The 24,370-nt window shown below is 44.7% G+C and overlaps 1 protein-coding gene across 2 annotated transcripts in view; it reads left to right on the top strand.

Moving 5' to 3' along the window:
- Nucleotides 1-24,370, top strand: part of CDH13 (cadherin 13) — a 625,583-nt gene that overhangs the window by 432,702 nt on the left and 168,511 nt on the right. For both annotated transcript variants that reach the window (XM_053270621.1, XM_053270622.1), the window contains one exon: nt 10,036-10,214. In XM_053270621.1, the coding sequence (XP_053126596.1) occupies nt 10,036-10,214 (179 nt within the window). The remainder of the gene's footprint in view (nt 1-10,035; nt 10,215-24,370) is intronic.

Here is a 24,370-nt window from a genome sequence, read left to right on the forward strand (position 1 = left end):
AGAACAGCCCTGCTGGATCAGGCCCCAGGCACATCTAGTCCAGCATCCTGTTTCACACAGTGGCCCATCAGGTGCCGCTGGGAAGCCCACAGGCAAGAGGTATGTGCATGCCCTGCTGTTGCTCCCCTGCAACTGGTATTGAGAGGCATCATGCCTCTGAGGCTGGAGGTGTCCTATAGCCACCAGAGAGAGGGAGAGAGAATATGCGCTTACAAATGGAGAATCCGTCATTTTATGTATTTATTGCATTAATTTATTCTTGTATTCCATCTCATGCCCAAAAGCCCCATGACAGCTCACCTAAGAACACAAGAAGAGTCCTCCTGGATCCGGACAAAGGCCCATCCAGTCCAGCATCCTGCCTCACACAGTCGCCAACTGGGTGCATCTGGGAAGCCCTCGAGTGGGGAAAAGAGGGCAACCTTCCCTTCCCATTGGTGTCCCCTAGCACCTGGTATCCAGAGGCATGCTGCACTGATCCTGATGGAAGACTCTAACTACCAAAGCTAGTAGCTGTTATGAGCCCTATCCTTGATGAATCTGCCTAATCCCTTTAAAAACCATCTGAAATGGTGGCCATCCCTCTGAATTCCACAGTTCAGCTACATGCTGTGTAAAGAAGGTCCTTCCTTTTGTCTGTCCTGAATCTCATTTCGCTTCACCAGATGACCCTGCCCTCCAGTATTTTGAGAGAGGGAGAAAAGCAGCAGAAATTACAACTGAGTAGCAGAAAGCATAACAAAATTAAGTATCAACTAGCTGACCTGGTGCAGAGCATCTGCGCCCCTAGTTCTCCCTGTCTCCCCAACACCACCTCAATTGATCTGGTTCCCTGCCCCGTCTTCATTTCGTCTCCATTTCTTCAACCATTCTCCCCCATCCCTTCAGCCAGTTTGTTCTCACCTCGCATACCTTCAGCCAGTCTGTTCTCGCTCCCCATGCTGCCGCCTGCTCAGCCATCCTCCTCACGAGGAGGCGGGTGGTTGGAGCCGACGTGTGCTCTCCCGCCAGTTCACAATGGCGCCTCCTCCTCCTCCTCCTCCTCGACCTCCCTCCCTCCTCAGCAGGCTGGCTCAGAGAGTGGCTTCCCCGGCTGTGCTCTGCTCTATTCTGCCCTGCCAGGAAATCTCGCGAGAGATGCCACACACAGGATTAGCCACAGGTATGCCTTAGAGAATTATATAGATATAGATAGATAAGAATGATCAGAAGGCTGGAAGGAAGGAGATGTAAAATAACAAGATCCCTCCAAACAGAAAGACACACACAGAGTAGGGGTGTGCTCAGAACCGGCCTGTCCAGGCCATGCAGAGGCCCATTGTGCAGCTGCGGTGGCCTCCAAAATGGCTACTGTCCCAGGGGAAAAGGCTTGAATGGGGCCGAACAGGCCAGTTTTGGAAGGCAGGGAGGCCAGTGGGGGAGGGGGGACCTCCACTGACCCCCCCTGCTGCCTTGGAGAACCCCCCGGAGGTAGTAAGTGTCGAACCGAACCAGGGGTGGTTTGGCTCAACCCCAGGCTTTCAAACTGAACCGGTTCAACTTCGAACTGGTTTGCACATCTCTGACACAGAGCATCAGCTCATAGGGCCGCATTGCCCTCTAAAATAAAATGGCTTGTGCCTGCTTCTGGAAGGCTACTGGTGAGAAACAGATCGTACTTCCCCTGAGTGGTGTTCCAAACCCTTGGTGTGCAGGCCTTGCTCTGCATATGTTCAAATATGCAGACTCCATGTTGGTTCCTATTTTCTTTTTCTTTGCTGGAGTGTTGGCTGTTGGCTGTGAAGAATATCAAAGGGGCAGCTTGCCTTGTATTAGGCAGCTGTATAAATACACATTAGACAAAACAGAGTTCTCAGGGGTAGGAAATGAGGGCCTTGCAAAACGCTCGGATATGCCCAAAGCCTGAACTCATTAATTCTTGCTAAACATCTTTCCATTGAGCAAGGCCTGCAAGTTTAATAACTGCCATAAGTTAATATTTGCAGCTGCAATTCAAATGCACTTGATTGGAGACATAATAGATCTTTCTTCATATATTTGTTTCTGCTTCCCTGGGGTTTGTTTTTCCTTAAAGTACAAATTGACAGTCAAACATGTAATTAGTTATGATGAGTGTCGCGGACCGCCCAGCGGCTTCCACTCTGCTATTCCGCTTTCCCAAAACTTGATTTATTTTGATCGCAATGAAATTGTGATTCTTTCAGTCTTTTTAATCATTCTCGGCCTGTTCTAGATTACTCCCCTGCCACACCTCTACTCAAAAAAATATCAGAAGAGGCAATAAGTAGCAGCAACAGTGCCCTGTTCACATGACCAAATGGATCACTCAAAGCATGGAGTGGGGAAGGGGTTGCAGCTGGCCATGCCCCCCTCCTCTATGGGATGTTCAGCTCCTTTGCATAGAACCCCAGATGCCAGTAGCTAGCAGTTCCTCAGCTTATCACTTTCTGCCTTCTGTCCATCTGTAGAATCATACAATTTTGGAAGGGATCTTGGAGGTCTTCTGATTTTGGACTGCAGCTCCCCTCATCCCCAACCATGATGGCCAATAATCAAGGATTTTGGGAGTTGTCATCCAGCATCTGAGGAGCTCTCATCCAATACTGCTCAGCTCTGCTATACAACATCCTTGACAGGTGCTCATTAAGGCTCTGGTGAAGGAGAGCCCACCACTATGTGAGATACTGTTCCACTGTCAGACAGCTCTTACAGTCAGAAAATTCTTCCTGATGTCTAGTGTAAAGCTGCTTCCAGCAGAATAGCTTATCTTTGATTCCAGAAAACAGAATGAAGTAGAAATATAACACTGTAGAAACGGAAGTGTGCTTGGTGGAAAGAAAGGGAGACTGAGAGGAAGGAAGAAGGGAAGAAACAAAGGAAGAGAAGGAGGGAGGGAGGGAGGGATATCTTCACATTTCATATTTACATTTCAATAATCTTCCCCTGCTTCAAAATACTAAGGAAGTTTCTAATGCAGTCAACTTGACAGATAAAACTACTGTTTTCTCAGAATTTCCTAGAGATTCAGATATTGGACTGAAGGCCTTTGACTTTATTTCTGTTTGCTGCCACTCCCCCCCTCACGTACCCTATCAAGTAATTTTGTTCCAAGGGGAATTGTAGGAGGAAAACATGGCAGGCACCAACTACGGAGATGATCACCACTACATTGCTGGTGAATGGGATGGCAAAATGGAGGAGGGAGGCATTTCACCTCAACTCTTAAAACATAGTCCAGTGTTTATTTTTACAGTAAGCACAAGATAATTATTCACAGATATCTGACAGAAGTATGAAGCCTGCTGACCATGCATATATTAATTTCCCCTTTATTTTGATTGCGTTTCTCTATATATTTGATATAGATATTGATATAAATCTGTGTATATGTATATTTCTCTCTGTGTGTGTATCTATAATATAGTTTAACAAAATAATTTTGCAAGCTGTTGTTTTCTGCCTCGAAAACCGACTGCATTTGACAGTTTATGAGTCTTGGGAAATGAATCTTTTATGAAGAATAAAACTTTATGATGGAGTAATGCCAGGGAGGAATGCATCTTCAATTTAATACATTTTAAGCTATAGATCCTTCTGAAATATGAACCCAGCTACATGAGTAAGACCAAAACCCATTGATCTTCATGTTATTGCCTGTTTAAGAAAAGCAAGTGTTAAAAAATAAAACCCCCTTATTGAACTGATAGCAAAGACCTGGAATAAATGCACTCATATTAATATTACTAGCAAAATGTCAATTATTATGGTGGATGTGGAGTGCATGTATATTTTATTAATATAAGTACTTATAAAATTGCTTATTGCTATGACACTTGCAGACAACCAGTCTGAAACCCACCTTCTAAAGCACAAAACATATTCACAACTTAAGGGTTTGCTTTTGTAGGATGGGGGAAGTCCAGATTCTGGTTTTGCAGTCTTCATGCAAACATAGAGTATTTATGAACTTGCCTACATTGATTCCACTCTACTTGGACGTTCATTTCAAAACTAATGAAATTGACACTAGTTAGACGCTTGGGAAAGAATATTTTCCTCCATTATTTAGAATGGGAGATAATACTTCAGAGAATTATTCTACCCATTCTTTTAAATGCATTGGAGAATATTCTTTTAGAAGTCGTAGCTTAGGTAATTGTTGCATTCTATCCAGTATCTCTTATGTTTTTTGGTTGAGAAGTTTGTTCCAGTGGGTTCCTGTAGAGAGTGTGGGGGGTGGAATGAGGGGTGGGGAGGAGAAGAAAACGGAGTTGGTTCTGAATAAATTCTTAGTTAACCCTATATAAGATCACTCTGTGTTTGTGAGAGAAGCAGCTATAAAACATTAATCAGGGATGGGTTTGTTTTGTGTTTTCACTTCAAAATAAATACCCGTTGCCCCACATTTTTTTCCCTGCAGAGGTGTCAAATGAAATGGGTGAAAGGGCTGGGGTGATGTTTGAATGCCTGTGGAATTGTGGTGAGAGGACGTGGCAAAGTGCACCTCTCTGCTCCAAGCCGTCTGGCTTTTAATCACTAGTGAACAAGCCCTGGATACTGTCAAATCTCGGTTATATTTCTCAAGGGTGTAACTGTGCCTGAGGTGCCAATGAAGCAAAGCCTGAGAAATCTTATTTTCAAGGTCACGACAACAAGAAGAGAGAGTCTGGGAGGAAAAGAATTAAACACAATGGCGGGGGCCAGGTTTACTCCAGCAAGAAAGCAAAAATAAACCAGCTTTATAGTGTGTGGATGTCTGCAGTGAAGAAGTGGCCTGCAGAATTGGGAGCCCAGGTAGCCCCTGGAATGAGCAAACCTTTCTTCAGGCAGTAGCTGTGGCCAGAATTCCCCATGCAGAGCTTCCCTTCACATCACTACTCAAAGGGGAGTTTGGGGAGCTTAATTCTGAATTAGGGAAGCTTAAGTGGAAGTTCGAAACATTGGAATGGCAAAGGAGAGGAGGCCGCTCAAGCCAATTGGAGGGCTGGATGTTCAAAGAAGGAGCAGCAGCCCTAGGCATCCCGGGTTAATCATCTCCTGCTTTTTGTAATTACACCATGTGCACAGTGGGGGATGTTTGGCGGTAGGAGAAGATGCCTAATGAAGTGGGTATGGAAAATTCATTAAAGTCTTCTAATTGCGTTTATAGGGGTATATGCTTGACTGAGGATAAAAGCCTGCACTGGGAAGCCCTTGGGCTTCTCGTCCTGCTGTGTACCTTAACGGTGTATATCTCTAGGGAGTAACCACTATACCTCTCTGTGTGCCATGGTGGTTATAATTTGTTGCATGGATGGGGTACTTGGAGAGCACTCTCAGTTGGTCTTGAGATTATAGCGGGGCATATAGAGAAGGTTCCCTCTTAGGTACATAGGAATATATGAAGCTGTCTTATGCCAGGTCAAACCATCCAGCTCAGTATTGTCTTCACTGGCTGGCAGCAGCCCTCCAAGGTTTCATCCAGCAGTCTTTCCCAGCTCTACCTGGAGATGTTGCCTGGGGTTGAACCAGGGACCTTCTGTATGCCAAGAAGATGCTCGACCATTGAGCAATGGCCCCATGCAGGCCCATGTCTCAACCTATACAAGCAATGAAATAATCACTTGATGATAGTTTAAAGAGGACCGTAACAGAAACTCAATGGGTCAATTAATCATGAGTTGAGCTTCTTTTAAGGTTGAAGAAATATGTGAGAGAATTAACATAGCACCAGTAAGAGAGAGGGGAAAAAAGGAGAAACCCTGAGCTCAAATTTTTTTTACTTCTGTTTATTTATTTAAAATATTTCTGTACCGCCCCAAACCTGCGTCTCTGGGCAGTTTACAATTAAAATCATTTAAAACATCAAATCAATTAACAATTATAATCATTCAAAAGATTAAAAACATTTTAAACCCAGTAATAAAATTATTTAAAACTATAAATCTAGTTAAAAGCCTGGGTGAGCACACATGTCTTCAGTGCCTTTTAAAAGGTTGCCAGAGATAGGGAGGCTCTTATCTCAACAGGGAGTACATTCCAAAGTCCAGGGGCAGCAACGGAGAAGGCCCGTTCCCGAATACCCACCAAATGAGTTGGCGGCAGCCACAGACAAACCTCCCCAGATGCTCTTAGCAGGTGGTGGGGCTCATGGCAAAGTAGACATTCTCTTAAATACCCAGGGCCTAAGCTGTTCAGGGCTTTATAGGTAATGCATAAGGCAAGATTTGAGGTTTTTCTATAAGTGAGTCAAAGTTTAGGATTATTTTTATAGCACTTTGGGGGTAAAGGATCCATTCAGCTGGGAGCACCCAAGAACCTTAGTGTAGTTAGACCTCAGAAGTAGAAAAGCAATGAAATTGAGAAGTCTCCTATTTCTGAGATTTAGGCCATGGGTTTGTGGTCAGATTGGACCAACTTTGATCCAGTTTCTGGTCCAGTCTCTCTTTCCTCCTTTCCCTGGTTATTTATTGATGCACTTATACCATTTATATGCCAAAGTGCCCAGAGCAGTTTACAACATACATATTTTTATTTACAGCCCATGACCAAAACACAGCACACAACAGTTAAATACAAATAAAATTGTTAAACAACACAATGTCATATTAAACAAGAAAATTAAAACTTGTTTCTTTGCATCTTATTTTGCAAGCCACTGCACAAAATCTTGCCAATCTACCGTTAATCTCCACATGATGATCCATTAAGAAATAAACCACATAAAAATCATCCGAATGGCCTGGACATTTTTTTTAGATAAGGCTCAATCCAGGTGGAGCGAATGGCTTTATAAAAAGGACAGTGAAGCAAAACAAGAGAAATGGTCTCAACCTCACCTGTGCCACATTGGCATAAATGATTCCTCGGAGGAACTCTCTTGTATCTTCCCTCTAAAACCGCAGAGGGCAAAACATTGAACCGAGCTTGAGAAAAAACTCTTTTCTGGCCTAGGACTGGCAAGTGCGTAAGATATGCTGCAGGGCAAGGGTAATTTAAGAAGCTACCACAGCTATTTCTCGGGGAGACTAAACTTAGGTCCCTTTGCTTCTCTACATCCAAGATTCTCTGCTTGAGAATCTTTTAGCTCACAACATACAAGCATTAAACAATAAAGCGTAACAAGATGGATGACTGCAGGGTGTCATTACCACCACCGCCTCCTATGGAGTATAATTGGGAAGAGTGATTTCTGGGCGGGGTTACACACTTTCCAGGCACCAGCCACCAAAGACTCACCTCTTGTCCCAACCACTTCATGGCATGGGCAAATGGCCATGCTGCTGAGATGCTCCTGGGTCACAGTTTCATCAAATACCAGCAGATCTCCAAAGGACTCTTCAGTAGGGATGTGCACAGAACCAGTTCAGAGGCCCTTTATGGGCCTCCGAACCGGTCCAAAGAACCAGTGGTTCCGCCGGTTCGAAGGCAGTGGGAGTGCTGCTTTAAGAGCAGGGGAGGGTGCACTTACCCCTCCCGCTGCTTTCCCCCCGCTGGCATCCTTTGTTAGGAAAGCTGATTGGGGCGGCAGCATAGCTCCCAAAGGACGCCGGTGGGGGGAAAGCGGCGGGAGGGGTAAGTGCACCCTCCCATGCTCTTATAGCAGCACCGCCGCCGCCGCCTTCGAACCACCCCGCCATGGTTCCACGCACATCCCTACTCTTCAGATGTGAGGAGTGCTGGGGACACCATGTATGAACGGCTCGAAGAGAAGTGTGCTGGCATACTCCATTCCGATGCACTCCCCATGACATCTCTACATGCAGCACTGAATGCAGGGAGGGAACTTGATCTTAGCTGAGACCTGCCTGGCTCCCTCTCTCCCACCCTTTAGGAGGATAATGCAGACTGCCCTCTTTATTCAGGCTTTTGGCCAATGGATAACTGTCCTTTGCTCTTCTTAAATTTTTAGCTGTACTCATTCTGTTTTTATGTTCTCATTGAATTGTTTTTATCTTGTTGTTAACCATCTGGGAGTCTTAGGATAAAGGGCGGTATATGAATATAAAATGAAAAATAAAAATAAATTCAGGACCTTGGGTGTTCCAGAACAGTTGGTCTGAGGAAATATGAAATAGTATTCTCATACATGAAACTGAACAACAGATTTCTACCTGCCTTAGAGAGAATGTTTATGACTTTTTAATAATTGGTATTTAATTACAGCTAAACGATGCAGAGTTTGATTAAACTTATTGAGCAGAGTTAATAAACTCAGTTTTTTGCTGGTTCTGTGCAGCTCTGCGTGGGAATAATAAATGTGTCCTGGGATTGAGATACAGGCCTTTTTGGAGGAAAGTGGCTGTGACTAACGTTGACGCTACGGGTTATCAAAGACTTGTTTTTACCCCTTCAGTTTCTGTTGGGATACACCAAATCAGCTGACTATGACAAGATAATAAACAAACTGTTTAATTGTGTAAGAGTGGAGACAAATTAAAAGACGAGAGGGAATGGGCCCACACTTGAGGAATGACTGGATAGAGTGTGGTATGTTAACCACCCTGAGCCATTTTTGGAACGGCAGTATAGAAATCAAAACAAGCAAGCAAGCAGAGGACTCTGCTTTACACCCAGAGGTGCACCCAGGTAATTTTGGAGCCTGGACATAAAGGCCTTTGGAGCCTGCCCATCCCCACTCCGCTGCAAGTTAAGCATCACCCCACTAGACAGACACACACCGTGACACATGCAGTATGTAGCATGTGGGTTCTTGAGGACCCAAACAGCAACTGAACTGACGAGAATGTCATCAACTATATGTATGCAAATATGCATAGGCAGAAACATTTCAACACGCAACTTAGCATATTCCCATCCCACATATTCCTTTCCCCACTGCTCTGAGAGGCTCCGCCTCTACAGCAGAGGTCATGCTCGGCCACCTGGTGCGTCAGGGGCTGGAGGTGCAGTCCTGAGACCACACCACCCGGGACAGACTGAAGAGGATTGGGGGGGCCCAGGGGGTGTGGAGGCCCTAGACTTTGGCCCCAAAGTCCAGGGGGAAGAGTGCCTCTGTTTAACCCAGTCAGAACATTCGCTCATCTAGCTCAGCACTGCCTACTCTGACATGCAGAGTTCTGCCTTCTGTATACCAAGCCATGCTCTGCTATTTAGTTATGGCCTCATATATTACAGTTGATTTTTTTAAAAAGTTAGATTTAGGGAGGGAAGAGAGAGGCTCCATTTGCACGGAACTGCATCCCCAATGGCCCGTGGTTCTGCTCCCCCCCCCCCCCGACTATCCTGTCCGCATTTGGATGACAGGGAGAACATCCTCTCTGCAGCCAGCGAGACTGCAGAGAGGAGGGGGAACTGGCTGTGCAGGCTTCCTTCTGGCATGAAGGACAGCTTGCACAGCCAATCAGGGCTGGGGTTGAGGGAGGAGCAGCTTACGGTCCCTAATTCGGATGCAACACAGCAATACGGTCCCCAATTCGGATGCATCTAACCTCAGTTTGCTGCCACAAAACTCACTACAACCCAAGGGTTCAAATTGGAGTTTCAAAAATACCAGAACCCTGGGTTGGTTGCTGCGTGGAACCAGAGATGCATGCATTTGCATGTAATGCTAAGATATTCTCTGCCCCCTGAAATTCTGGTTCTGCATTATGTGCGAATGCGGCCAACATAGTGAGAAGATAGAGAATTTTTACTTGAACTTGTTTTTACAATATTGGAATAGTTGAACTAATCAGAATGTGTTCCCTGCTATTTTGAAGATTCTATTATACATCTATTATTTAGCTTTGACAGATACTATTTTGAAAATGCTATTATAAATGCATTGTATACCCTTCAGAATTAAGATCTGTGATGTACTGTATAAGAAATTATTCATTGTTTTTGTCTGGTGCTACTTGAAGTTCAAAAAGAATATTGGTGGGGGAGTAAAATGGGGATTATCTTCCTGTGGGTTGTTTTATTGTCCTCTCTGAACCATGAGGGCTGGAGATGATATCTATCAATAGGGTACAGGATACAAGTCATAATTTGCTCCTCCCTGCTTCACAGTTGCCTGCCAACAATGATGTTTTCACATATATTTCCCCCCAGGAAGTACCGTGATGCGCATGGCGGCATTTGATGCTGATGATCCATCTACAGATAATGCCCTATTGAGGTATAATATCCTTAAGCAGACTCCAGACAAGCCGTCACCAAACATGTTCTATATTGACCCAGAGAAAGGAGATATTGTCACTGTGGTGTCGCCTGCCATGTTGGACCGTGAAGTAAGTCACATGTTTGTCCATTGTTTGTGAATGAATGCCATATGGAAATTGAGATTATCAGGTGACTTTGGCACAGATACAGGAGGCCCTCTTTATTTGCGGGAGTTCTGTTCCTGCCAATTAGCGTGGATACAGAAACAGTGACTCAAGAAACCTTTCCTCTATGGGAATCCAGGGGTTGGGTTCCTTACTCTGGAAAAAACACACACCAAAAAATGGGAAGGGGCAGAAAAAAGAGCATTAAAGCACAGTAGCATGCTTTCCAGGTCTCCAGGAATGTCCCTCAAATTCTCAAATTTTTCACTTTAAAAATTGTGTGTGTGTGTGTGTGTGTGTGTGTGTGTGTGTGTGTGTGTTTAAGAGCTACAAAATGGATCTGTGCTTCAAAGTGGTGGCTGGGAATGACATCAGACATCATATCCAGCCACTCAAGAACCACAGATAAAGAAACTGGATCTCCAAATATAGGAAACTGCAGTCCACAAGACCACGGATAATGAGGGTCTCTTGTACTTGGTTCTTTCTTTATCTTTTATCTGTGTTCATTCATTCACTGATCTGGTAGTGATGGGAGCGTTCATGCAATTTTCTTTCATTGTATAAACTGTTTCGAGAACTTCTTGTTGAAAAGCGGTATATCAATATTTTTTTTTAAATCTTTGTAACGAAGAGGAAATGAGAAGGATAAACCCTTTTTGTTTGTTTTCCCACTTGTTATGAAATAGTTGCACGAACCTGGTTGGTGACCCTTTTGATGTTGCGTGAACAATGTGTAAATAGTTGAAAGCTGCTTAGTAAAGCACGCTATTATAATTTTCACCCTGTGTGACCTTTTAAATTTTGCACCATCCTGTGCTTTTTCCAGAGAGTATTTAAATGACCATGTATTGGGGGGTTGGATCGTATGCGTATGGTAGGAAAAGATACCTGCAGTAGAAGTGGCTTAGGAATGAGGGTGAATAAATGGGATTAAGTGGGAATCCAGAGCTGGAAGGGCAATATTTCTGTTATATTCATCAGGCTGAGATATGGCAGCTAGTGGAAAATAGATTACACAGGACGCTCCCTTATCCTGAGAGAGCCTCGGTCCAACTAGTATTATTTATACTGACTGGTGTTGCCCCTCTAGGGTTTCAGACAGGGATCTTCTCCCAGCCTTATGTGGAAATGCTGGGGTTACAAAGCAGATGCGCCTCCACTGAAATAGGGTCCTTTCCTGAATGTCTGTTGCAATCATGGAGGGAAGAGAACTAAATACTTAGGAAGGCTCTTTTGTTAATTCTGGCTTCTAAGGTTCAAGACTTGTCAGAGTCGCAGGGCCTGAGAAATGCAAAGTATAACAATGCTGAGAGTTATACAAGATATTAAATCACATAAATTAATAGGGGTTCAGAGCATTAATCCGGCATCTATTTGTTAGCTGTTTTCCAACCAAGATGTCACTGATTTGGAATCTCATAAAATAGATAAAGGTCTTATGCAGGATAAGCTTTGTAAATTCCTCTGTTGTTTAGAGGTTTCCTGCTTTGCAGGGAGAACAATTTTTATTTTATTTTTTTAGTGCCATCAGATCTCTCCACAAAAGCAAAACAAAGGTGTGACCTTTTCAGGATCCAAGGGATTATTGAGGACCCAAAGCAATATATGTATGCTGCTTTGATGGAGAAGTCTGACAATTCTCCCATGTACAGATTGTTTATATTGAACTGGAGTGGTGATGAAACCAGAAAACCTAATTCTGATATTCATTAAACCACAAGAGCAGATTTGCTAAAGCCACACCGAGCATCAGGGTGGAGAGCTGTTCTTGTTGTAGCAAGTATGAATTGTACTCTTTGCTAAACAGGGTTTGCCCTGGTTTGCATTTGAATGGGTGACTACATATGAGCACTGTCTGCTGTAAGACAATCCCCTTAGGGATGGGACTATAGCTCAGTGGTAGAGCATCTGCTTGCATGCAGAAGGTTTCAGGTTCAATCCCTGGCAGCATTTCCAGGTAGGGCTGGGAAGGACCTCCTGCCTGAAACCTTGGAGAGCTGCTGCCAGTTAGTGTAGACAATACTGAGCTAGATGGACCAAGCGCCTGACTCAGTTTAAGGCAGCTTCTTATGTTCCTATGTACATTAATGTGGTGTGGCAGTGTGTTGTGTTACGTCCAGAGGAAGTGTTTGATTTTTATGTGAGATGTGTTACTTCTCATCCTTGCCCTCCACAAGGTTAACTAGATAGCCTGTGTCACTGTCCTCCTTGATGTGAGGTGAAATTAGGGAAGAATTTCTTTGGCTTCAAAGAAACACAATGGAAATTGTCTGTTATGATTGTTTGTGAAAAAGTGTAATTGGATCTGACCTTTATGCTGGCCAGATGGTTGACACATCTCCCCCCACCCCTCATCAGACTCAGGAAACCAAACTATGAGATTTGTACTTCTGAGTCAGAGAGCAGGACTCTTGGCAGTGAAACTCTTGAAACCAGATGGTGGGTGATCCTCCTCATAACTGCAGTGTTTAGGGCAGGGCTCCAAACCTGCGGCCCTCCAGCTGTTGGACTACAATTCCCACCGTCCCCTGTCACAATGGCCAGCAGCCAGGGATGATGGGAGTTGGAGGCCAACATCTGCAGGAGGGCTGCAGTTTGAAGACCCCTTGTTTTACAAGCTGTACGGTATGGGTTGCCACCATACTATGACTTTCTGCCCTCCCAGGCTGCATTACTTGGAGACTGATGTTGATGCATGCGGTAAGGAATTCTGTATGTAGCAACCAGGGAATCGTGTTCTCGTGGACGGTGTGACATGCATGCTGCCTCAGTGACAAGACAAATCACCCCCCAAAGTTCTCAAGAATGACACGAATCCTTTGCAAACACTCCATGTACAAGAATATTGAGCATTTCACTGGGACAGCTGTGGAGCTAAGTTGTAAGCCTTAATATGTCCGTCATTACCAGTAGCTGGTGCTTCCTCCAGTCTCAGCTGTTTGCACATTCTTCTGTCATCTTACATACAGATTTCAGACAACGGCATTCACGATCACCATCTGCTAAGTTCAAAACTCTTTTTATTTATTTTATTTTTTTCAAGTTAGGACATTCTCCCCCCACCCCACCCTAATATATAAACAACCTCCAGACAAAACCAATTTGCTGGAAATTGAGAAATCAATAGGAGGGAATGAATAACCCTACCTTCTCCACGACGTTCTAAAGATCACAGATGACACATGAAATAATGATGCTCTTTACATACAAAGAATGTCTCCAAGATCGAACAAGTATTACTACTGAACAGAAGACAGCAAAGCAAGGACTGAGCCCCTTGTGATTTCCTATTAACAGCTTAGTCTCGGCACTGCCACTTTCACCTCAGTGGCAGCATACATCATAAAGTCTTGTAGAAAATGTGGAATCATTTGTGGGGCGGGGTTGGGGAGACAATGGTTATCTATAATAAATGTTAACAAAGAAATAACTTAAGCCCCTGGTGGTGCAGTGGTAAAACTGCCGCCCTGTAACCAGAAGGTTACAAGTTTGATCCTGACCAGGGGCTCAAGGTTGACTCAGCCTTCCATCCTTCCGAGGTCGGTAAAATGAGTACCCAGAATGTTGGGGGCAATATGCTAAAATCATTGTAAACCGCTTAGAGAGCTCCGGCTATAGAGCGGTATATAAATGTAAGTGCTATTGCTATTGCTATTGCTATTGCTATTGCTATTAAGGTCATGGAAGGGGAAAACACAAGTTTCTAGGTGGGGCCGCTCAGGTTCCTGAACAAAGTAAGGTTCTTTTTCATGTCAAGTCTTTGTGTCCCAGTTTGGGGACACCCTTATGTTAGGAATATATCCTCAGTCCTCATTGCATGCTTTATTCTGATTCACTCTTCCATCTTCCTTAACAACAGAGTAATGATACTCAGTTTGCAGGGTTGTTGGAAAGAGTATAACAAGATAATGCGTTTGAAATGTTTTGAAGGCTCAAAGGTGCATATTACTGCCCTACTTTCTAAAGGTGATTATACTCCATGCTGATACTGGCCGCCATTTCCTATGTTTTAGTGAGGAAAGAAAACTTCCCCCTCATTGTTTTAACTTCTGATCTCCCCACATAGCCAAATTTAATTGGCTACCTGGCATTGTCACGAAGCCAGTTCAGAGCAAGGGCAGTGCTTGCTTCCTTTACTCTGGCAAGTTGTAGGTGAAATATATACAACAAGTGGTGCTCAGCAACAGTGGGAAGAGCATGGTTTCTGCCACCGGCAGGATCACAAAAATGGGGCTAAAGAAGTGTGGAAAAGAGGAGCAAGAGGGCGGAACTTTTATTAAACCACTCCCCCCTTTGCAAAATATCCTGTGTTGACTCTAAGTTGACAACATTCTGGAACTTTTTTCTTGGCCTTATCTTGTGTTGCCATGAGTTTGCAGAGCGTTCCAAGTGGCTGGTGAAATTCTGTGCCATTTCAAACAGAATGCATCTGGTGGGCCCCTGTGTGAAACAGGATGCTGGACTAGATGGGCCTTGAGCCTGATCCAGCAGGGCTGGTCTTATGTTCTTATGTTAGATTTAGTTATTTCTTTCTAGTTTCAAGCATAAGTGCCATGGTCAATAAAATGTAGGCCAATGTTAACGAAGCTTGACTCTCTCATAGTTCCTTTATCTGTAGTTGTGATGATTAAAATGTGGTTTCCCCCCCCCCCATTTGTGACATTAGCCAAAGACATTTGTGACATTAGCAAGTTAGACATGGGGTGGGAGGAGAGAGAGAGAGAGAGAGAGAGAGAGAGAGAGAGAGAGAGAGAGAGATCAGTTTTCGCTCCTGTTCTTGAAATGCATGTGTAGTGGCAATTGCTGCTATAAACTATTTTAAAGTAACTGCATTCATTCAGTGATCAAAGCTACTCATGTTTTCAAGTTCTTTTATTAATTTTCAGCTATTCCTTAGATGAAGATGCTTATGGGGAACATTCCAGTTAATTTAAGCTAAATTGACACGGACGTAAATTGCAATTTTTATATATGTGTATATTTTAAGTTCAAGTTCTTTCATATTGTCGTGTCATGTGAAATAGGAATCTGGAGATAACTGCTGAGAGTAGGATATTGAAATGTAGATTATGTGGTATCTGGCAGTTTTTGATTTCCTTTTTGAACAAGCCATAACATTTTTAAAAAATGTTTTCTTCTTATTAAGAGGAGCTCTTGTGAGACAGCACGAATTCTTATTCCTCTGCAGCCATTTAAGAGCCTCCGGTTATCAGCCCTCCCATCTTGGGAGTTTAACATTTAGAGATGGATAGGTAACTAGATTGATCTGTGCGGCTTTTGGAATTATGGTTTATTGAATTATTATTGCTATTATTAATAATAGGGTTTTTTATTATTATTTATCTCTGTTGCATAGCAGTTGTGAGGCATACAGCCTGAACCCCCAGGGTAGCTGCTCAAGGGGGCATCTTTGCCCTTTGCTGCGACCCACCCACCCCCTGAGAAAGTTAAGATTTAAGCATCAGTATCACTCATTGGCACATGGAGCAGTGTTGGCAAACGAGCTTTTGTCAAGGTGAAGCAGAGGAAAGGAGCATTCTCCACATATTCCTGCTCTGGTCCAGGGACTGCAGTGCCAAAACACATTTTCTGCCATTGAAAATCACAAGACAGCGACTCTTTCTTTCCCCCTTGAAAAGGCAAAATGGACTTCTGGGAGTCCTTCCCATGCCCTTGTGGAAAGTTCACATCCCACTATTCAGTAGGGGCTGGTCCACCCTTGGTGTGTAGGCTCTGTTTGTAGTGGCTCCCGGAGATGAGTCACAGACTCACTTATGCTTGTCCATTTATAGCAGGCATCCCCAAACTGCGGCCCTCCAGATGTTGCTGAACTACAACTCTCAGCATCCCTAGACACAATTTTTTGTGGCTGGGTATGCTGGAAGTTGTAGTTCAGCAACATCTGGAGGGCCGCAGTTTGGGGATGCCTGATTTATAGAATGCCTCCTCCTCCTCCTCCTATGAATATTTATATAACACTCTTCAACTGAAGTTCACAAAGTGGTTTACAGAGAAAAATAAAAAATACCTAAATAAGATGGTCTCACAATCTAGAAAGAAGCATAAGGCAGATACCAGCAAGCGCCACTGGAGGGGTGCTGTGCTGGGGCTGGATAGGGCCAGTTGCTCTCCCCCTGCTAAATATAAGAGAGTCACCGCTTTAAAGCATCTCTCTTTGCTCTGTTAGCAGGAGTGAACCAGGTGGATGTAGCTCAGAGACTATCTTCAATTATCCATAAATGTCTATGTCGCGTCTGTAGAATCTGTGTAACTTTGATTTGTGGTAATGGGCCACACATCTATCCAAGGTGATTTTTTATTATTATGCTATTTACACAGTCTACCAGATGTTATTGACTGGATTTGCTCCTTTAATTATTGGGCCCTTTCCAAGGGTCTAAGATAACTAAAGAAAAGTTAAAGATAGCGTCATAGTATTTGTGCGGTCCCGAGTAGTGTGACCTTCTGTAGCTGATGTGTTGTAATGTTATCAATGCCCAAGGTGTCAAGATGGTGTTTAAGTTCTTCTTCTTCTTCTTCTTCTTCTTCTTCTTCTTCTTCTTCTTCTTCTTCTTCATCATTCGATTTCTATACCGCCCTTTCAAAAATGGCTCAGGGTGGTTTACACAGAGGAATAATAAATAGATAAGATGGATCCCTGTCCCCAAAGGGCTCACAATCTAAAAAGAAACATAAGCTAGACACCAGCAACAGTCACTGGAGGTACTGTGGTGGGGTTGGAGAGGGCCAGTTACTCCCACCCTGCTAAATAAAGAGAATCGCCACATTGAAAGGTGCCTCTTTTAACTTTTATGTTCTGCATGTGGAAAGAGGGGCATGCCTACTGAAGACTAGGCCCCATGCCCTATCATCTGTAGAGTTGAAGGAGCACCATTAACTACCTTGAAGAGCAGTGGTTGTTGAATACCAGTTATCACCTGTGCAAAGTCTGAGGTAATTTGTTGTTTCTGAATAACAACTCCCATCATCCTGGCCAAAATGGCTGATGCCTGCTGCTGATGGGAATTGTAATATGGGAACAATAAGTTACCCAAGAATGCTTGTAGACAATACATTCTGACATGCCTTCCACGTAGTGTAAATTTCCAGGGTTGTCAGCCCTGAGAGTGGAACTGAAATTTCTCCACAGTGCAATTCCAAAGAGGACTTCACAGTTCCTCCAAGGAGAAACTCCAGTCTGAAGGAGAATTTCCAGGTTGCTCCCATGGAGAAACTGAAATTAGAAAAGAATTTTGGAGTTTCTACCAAGGAGAAGTGTCAGGGGGTTTTCTTAGATGGTTTCTCGATATCCCTAGCCCACCCTGTTGCCAGGGCAAGAAGGACGCCGCTCCCCTCCCCTCCCCTGCTCTGTTCATGGCCATTTTCACTTACAGTGATCTTGCTGCAGGTACTGTGCTGCTGTCAGATGGCTTGTTTTCCTCGCTGCCAAGCCCCACAGTATTCTGGAGGTTGGTGGGCCCCACCACTATCCAGTGTGGACTGCGGACTTGAAGTGTAGGGCACTGACCAGTCGTACCTTGCTCTTTGCCTGTGCAATTTAGCTGCCCATTGCAAGTGTTTATTCCTTCATGGCCATCGTCTCTCCCCAGCCTATCAAAGTGCTGTTTTATTTATGGATTTTCTGCTGGAAAAATGATTTTGAAAAGTGCACGCTCTTCAGAGTTTGTGGCACACTCCAATAATTTGCAGAACAACATCCATTTTCATTTTAACAAGGCACATAAGGACATATTTCTGAAGGTTTATGTGCATTCTTTTTCCTTGGGGGAGCTCTGCATCTCTGAATATGTCAGAAATGAAGATTGAGGGGAGGTGGGGGGCAGTTATATCTGCAAACCAAATACATTTTGTGATTCATAGATGTTAAGAAGGAAGAGACTTCATACAAAAGGCTTAAACTGAGAGTAGCAAAGAGTTTGATTTAAATCTAAGAAACAAAGGCAGTGGTAGAAAGTTTTGCTTTGTTTCTTTTTCTAAGGAAACACCTGTTCCATAGTCAATAAATAATGATCCCATTCTTGTAAACAGAAGATGAAAAAGTGGTCAGGGTCAGGGCTTCAAAGATTGTAGCCCCCTTAGTAAAGCATTACTTCCTTCTACTTATTGCCAAAAATAGTTTTTCAAAAGTTGTACAAAATTGTAATGGGAAGACTATTATTTTCTAGAATGGAGGAATTCTGTCCCTGCTGACATTAACATGGAAATACTAAATGGTTACACATTTTCCCTATTGTCGTCGTTAGGGGCTACTTTCTTTTTCTACCTAGATAGACATTTCAGCAGCTAATTGAGAGTAAAAAGAAGGCATTAGAAATGTGCACTCTGCTGTCTCTTATACTAACTATTTCAGTTTCTGATTTCAGAAAGATTACTGACATGAGGAAGTACTGCTTGAAGGAGCTTTGAATTCATCCACATATCAAAGTGGTGTTTTTTCAGTTGTTTGGCCCATTGCTTATCACATGAGCAGGCCATGCAAAGGGAAGTGTAGATAGCTGATGAGAGAGAATTTGGAACATAGGAAGCTGCCTTATACCGAGTCAGACCATTGGTCCATCTAGTTCAGTATTGTCTAAACCGACTGGCAATGGCTTCTCCAAGGTTACTGGCCAGGGTCTTTCCTTGCCCTATCTTGGAGATGCTGCCAGGGAGGAAACTTGGATAGCTTGTTGTCACTAGCTTGTGATGATCTATTTCAACTGTGCAGGTACGCTGGAGCACCTTGCAGTTATCAAGAGCCACTGGGCCAGACGGACAGGGCCAGCAGTCCCTCCATCCACCACTACAGGGGTGGGAAGCCTGCTCAGCTCCCACACACACCAGCCACCACCCCCCGGCTGCACACATGGCAGCTGAAATTATGGGGGGGGACCCAGAGGTTTGGCGCAGTGGGGCAGTGGCAGGGCAGACGCAGGGTGGCTGCCGGAGGGCCCCCTGGACCTTGGAGGTAACGAACCAGGGCCCCAGGGTCCGGAGATAAGAGCGCCTCTGGTGACTCCTCTTAGGGGATGGGGTCATAGGATGAGCATCTGCAAGCGTGCATACCAAAGGTGTCAGGTTCATTCCCTGGCAGCATCACCAGGGAGGGCTGAGAGAGACTCCTGCCTGAATCCTCGGAGACGCAAGCATTGTAGATGATACTGAGCTGGATGGACTGATGGTCTGACTCATTATGTCCCTATGATTCCACACCAGAGGATGTTGTGAGGCAGTGGCAGAGGAGACATGGGTGGCAGCTACATCAGACGCATGGCTGTCGTACCTCTAGCAGCATCCAGCATAGCTGCAGGCCATGTCGTACCCTCCTGTTAGTATTCCCAGCTCCTGGGAATCCAGCCCAGCTGACATTGCAACAGCGACACCTCATGGTGCTGGGGACCGATAGGGAAACCGCCCAAACCTTCCCCAAAGGAGGACAAACAAACATTTTCAAATTGCACAGCCATTTGGAAGGTGGGTGCCTCGGTGGCTTGCGTGCAGCCTTCTGCCTTCAGTTTTGACCGCAAATCAGATTTGCCACAGAAGGCTCATCATCATTCTTAATGGGAATGGGGCAAAACAGCATAAAAGTGAAACATTTCCTCGAGTTTACTGTCTCCATCTGTGGGTGGACAAGGCCATCTTTTCTCCGAGCTTCCCGCTCCATACCCACCTTTGGCAACATGAATCTGTAAGCAGTCAATACACTTACCACCTACTCGATCTAAATGCAAATGTTGAGCCAACAGTCGCTCTCTGCTTTTTAATGAAAAGATATTAATCTTTTGAGCAAATGCATTTCACAGGTGATCTCTGCATTATGCTCTCAGATACTTGTGTTTACCGTTACTTTCATGACACCTCTTTTGTTCTTGAAGTCTGTCAGCTTTAAATTAGAACCATCACATCACTCAGGGGCCTGGGCCTTTTTTGAGACCCCACCTCCCCTGTGGGTCGAGCTGATCCAAACATTCTTTTAAAAGCAGCGTGAGCAAAATTGGAAGGTGCTGAAGAGATATGGGGAATAAAACGGCCCAAATGTGGCTGGTTTGACAAAATTATCAGGTACAGAATGGTTGTGGGATGGAATAAGAGGTTTTCAATGGGGAGATGATTTCATGTAAAGTTTTGAGTCTTGCCATTGTTTGTGGGTGATATTAAGGAGTCCCTCCCTCCCTCCCTCCCTCCCTCCCTCCCTCCCTCCTTCCTTCCTTCCTTCCTTCCTTCCTTCCTTCCTTTCACCACACCTCTTCAGGCAGTGAAGCAGCAGTAGGAATGACAGAGGTTCATTCTGAGAGGCAGGCCCACCTGTGAATTTGCTGAAATTGGTGTTGTATTTTCTCCATCTTAGAATGTGGTGGTCAGAACAGGACAGGCATTTGGGATCAGCACTGTGACCGCAACACGTGCCTTTGGCTTTCAGGTGCAATCTGCAAAAAAGATAGTTGGGTGCCAGGTCTTGGTCTGGCTTTCAGCTGCTGCTGCGAGAGACTAATTGCAGAGCAGACAGAGGAGGGTCAAAGGGGTCAGAGGCAGCAGACATGGTCATGACAAGCTGGGGTCAAGTGATGGAGCAGGTAGACCAAGACCAGAAGGGCCAGAGGTAGCAGATGTGGTCATGGACTGGTGGGTGGTCAAGGATGGGTGAGATGAGGCTGATCTTTTCCCCAGTAAAGTGACATCATTCAGACTGAGGAATCAGCCCCAGAAGAAGTGTTATATCGAGCCAGCTAGACTTCTATTGGTTCCGCACATCCTCTGAGCAGAAGTTGCATGCAGTACTATTTCCAGCCACTATATGGGCGGCGCTGCAGTGCAGCTGATACCAGATTAAAGATGACTCCTGCTTGGCAGGTGGGGCCCAGGGTGAAAACCACCTGAGCCCCACTTTCAGAGTTCCTGGTTCAAGACCCCTGGTACATTGCAGCTACATATTGAAGTGAGCATTATGAGTGCCAGGAGCCTGGAAAGATGTGTCTCAATAAAATCTTTAGATAATTTTGCTTAGGAAACAGAAATTCCACTTGCACATATCTTCATGCCAACACCCCTAATTTCAATAAATATAAGCTGGCAAATCGCCAAATCTTTCATTATGTTATCATTCCCTTTCACTTCCACATATTTCAATAGGTAGTTTAATAGATGGTTTTTTAAAAAAAGAGAGAGAGAGAGAGAGAGAAAGACTGGCATTAATAGGAAGCACATTTTCTTTTCCATTAAAATCTTTGATGGATGAACAATATAACACATCAGGAGTATCATAAACGAGTGTTAAATCTCAAGGACACCCAGTGATTGTGGATGTGAAATAAAGCATCTTGTGGGACAGGCAAGCTCCGAGGGGTTTATTCATACGTTGAATGGCAGATGATTTTGTTGGTCTACCTGCCAATGAAAACCAGTAACCGATGAATGGGGTGGACTCATCTCTTTAAACTAGGGATCTGCAAATAGAGGCCCACAGCCAAATCTAGCCCACTATAGCTTGTCTCCCAGTAGTTGGCCAAGAATCAAGATACGTTTATGGGAAGGGTGGTGGCTATCATGGCAATGGAATTGGCTACTAGTCCTCTTTGTGGGTGTGTGGAAGGGATGGCCCACTAGCCTCCTCCTCCCCATCCGTAGGGTGTCACTCCTTAAAACTAGTTGCCAGTGGCTATAAAAATACAGTGGATGCATCCCAGGGAGCCATGGCCAATCTGAATCCATATATATTTATGGAGGTGCCTCACCTTCACATATGATGGTATGCTTTGGAACACGGGGAGCTGCCTCCTAGCAAGTCAGACCACTGATGTCACATCCCTGGTCTCCGATAGCGAAGAGGAAGGGGATGCTGACAACCTTCCAGCCAATGCAGGGGTGCCTGAGGGGTAGAGCCCAGCTGTTGGTTCCCAAGAGATGGCTGAGGCAGGTGCAGCTGCTGTTCCAGAACAAACACAGCAGTCTGAGGCAGCAGAGACAGGGACTGATGAACCAGATGATGAGTAAAGCAGGCAACCCCCATTGACTCCACAGCAGAGAAGAGTCACAAGGCGGCACCAGCAGCTGGAATCCATCAGGAAAAGTAAATGCCTCTTTCAGAAGGCTGATAAACCTTGAATCCCTGCCAGCTGAAAGTTATCAGCTCAGACTATAAATCACGTCTGCAGCTTGCAGTCAGATGCTGGAAGACAACACATGTCATTCATGGAGCGTCGATAGCCTCCAGTCTGAGCCAGAGAGAGATTCTGAGCCATGCATTAGCCTCTACGACCCAGAGTGGTCTCTTGTGAGCTACACCCTAGACTCCCCTGCCGGGTGGCTAGGTTGCTGACAATTGGCCCGTCTAGCTCAGTATTGTCTACACAGACTCCAAGGTTATGGGCAGGAATCTCTCCCAGTCTTATCTTGGAGATGTCAGGGAGGGAACTTGAAACCTTCTGCATGCAACCATGCAGGTGCTCTTTCCAGAGCGGCCCCATCCCCTGAGGGGAATAGAGGTTCTCAGACCAGTGTCCCATTCAAATGTAAACCAGGGCAGACCCTGGAACAATTTATGCTTGCTACCACAAGGCCAGCTCTCCTCTCAAAGACCCCTAGATCTGAGAGACATTCAGTGCACCAGCAATGAAGCCATCTGCCATGCAATACATGAACTGGCCCTTAGAATGCTCTTTCAGAGAACAAAGACCATGTGTTAGGGGCAGGGATTGAATAAGAATTGCAGGTGTGTCCAAGGACTTCTGCATGTGTACCGGGAAATTCCAGATTTCCTGTTCTAATTGCATACTGCCTTGGAGGCTGCTTTGCAGAGCTTCCCAAACTTTTCTGGAGCAGTTTTTCAGCAGGACAAATAGGGCTGCAGAATGAAGGGGGAGCTAAAAATAAATAAGTTCCAAGAGCATGATTAGACTCTCTAGTGTGCTGCCCCAAGTTCCATCTCTAGCTCTTTGAGTCCAGTTAATGTAATGTTGGGGAAGAGTTACTCGAGAGAGCAAAACTCCCTGCGTCTTTTCGAGTTTAAGTAGAAAATGCAGCCGCCACAGTGAACAATTCTACAAGTAGTTCATAAAGGCAGTTATCCACTTGCAGAGTGGTTGGAAAGCAGACAAAGGGTGATTTTAGAGGAGAAATACAGATATATGGAAGGCCTTTAGATTGGACTGCTTAGATATGTCGGTTGAGGACAAGGAATGAAAAATGGTGTCATCTCTCCATTTGTTTCTGGGCAGGAACCCTTGTATGTGTCAATATTTATTCACGACAATTGCAGTTGACGCCTCCTGCATCCCCATTTTTGTGCACAACCATTTGTTCTCATGGCAAATGAAGAGTTTGCCTTGCAGCATAACAGAGCAGCAGACTGTGTTTTAAAGGATAAAGGAGATTCCGAATTCCTCCCAGAATCTGGTGGCTGCGATCTCCTCACTCCCACCCCCGCCCAAAGCCCAGGTGTTGCATTGCACTGAGGCATTGTGGGGGTAACGGTGGTGGCAACATCTGCCCAGTTTATAGTGATTCAGATTAACAGGATCTAGAAGTCCTCTGTTGGTTACAGAAGAGACAAGCCTTGTGACAGACAGGATTCTGCACTCTTATATCATGAAAAAGAAGAGCTCAAGGAATTTCAAAGAAGTAATGAGCTCTCTTCCATGCCTTACTTGTTCAAGGAACCAAACTATTACTTCCCATGTTCCTTCATCCCTTTCTGCCTCGATAAAACCTCTGGTCCAGACAGCACCGTTCCAATATGTACGAGTCCTTGAAGCATCCAGCATTGTGAATTGAGTGCTGGCTAATGGAGCAGTTTCCCGACAGCAGCTCACAGATATAACTTGTAATCTGATTTTCTCCTGGAGCAGATTTTCCTGGTAAACACAAATACATGTGGCCCTTGTTATCCATGGTCCTAGTACCCGCAGTTTCACATACCCATGGTCAGGCAATGTAGACCCGACCTCATTTTCTGCTGTTCAGAAAAACAGTCAAAATTTGCCTATTTGCATTTACCAGTAGGCCATAAATGACTTACGGGGCCCTTTCTCATGAGCAATGAGAAAGGGCAAGAGGGCTAGCAGGGACGAAGGCTTAAAAAAACCTACCTCCTGGCAGACCTCTGAGCAAGAGGGCTA

The sequence above is a fragment of the Hemicordylus capensis genome, chromosome 9, assembly GCF_027244095.1.
Source record: "Hemicordylus capensis ecotype Gifberg chromosome 9, rHemCap1.1.pri, whole genome shotgun sequence".
NCBI classification, from domain to species: Eukaryota; Metazoa; Chordata; class Lepidosauria; order Squamata; family Cordylidae; genus Hemicordylus; species Hemicordylus capensis.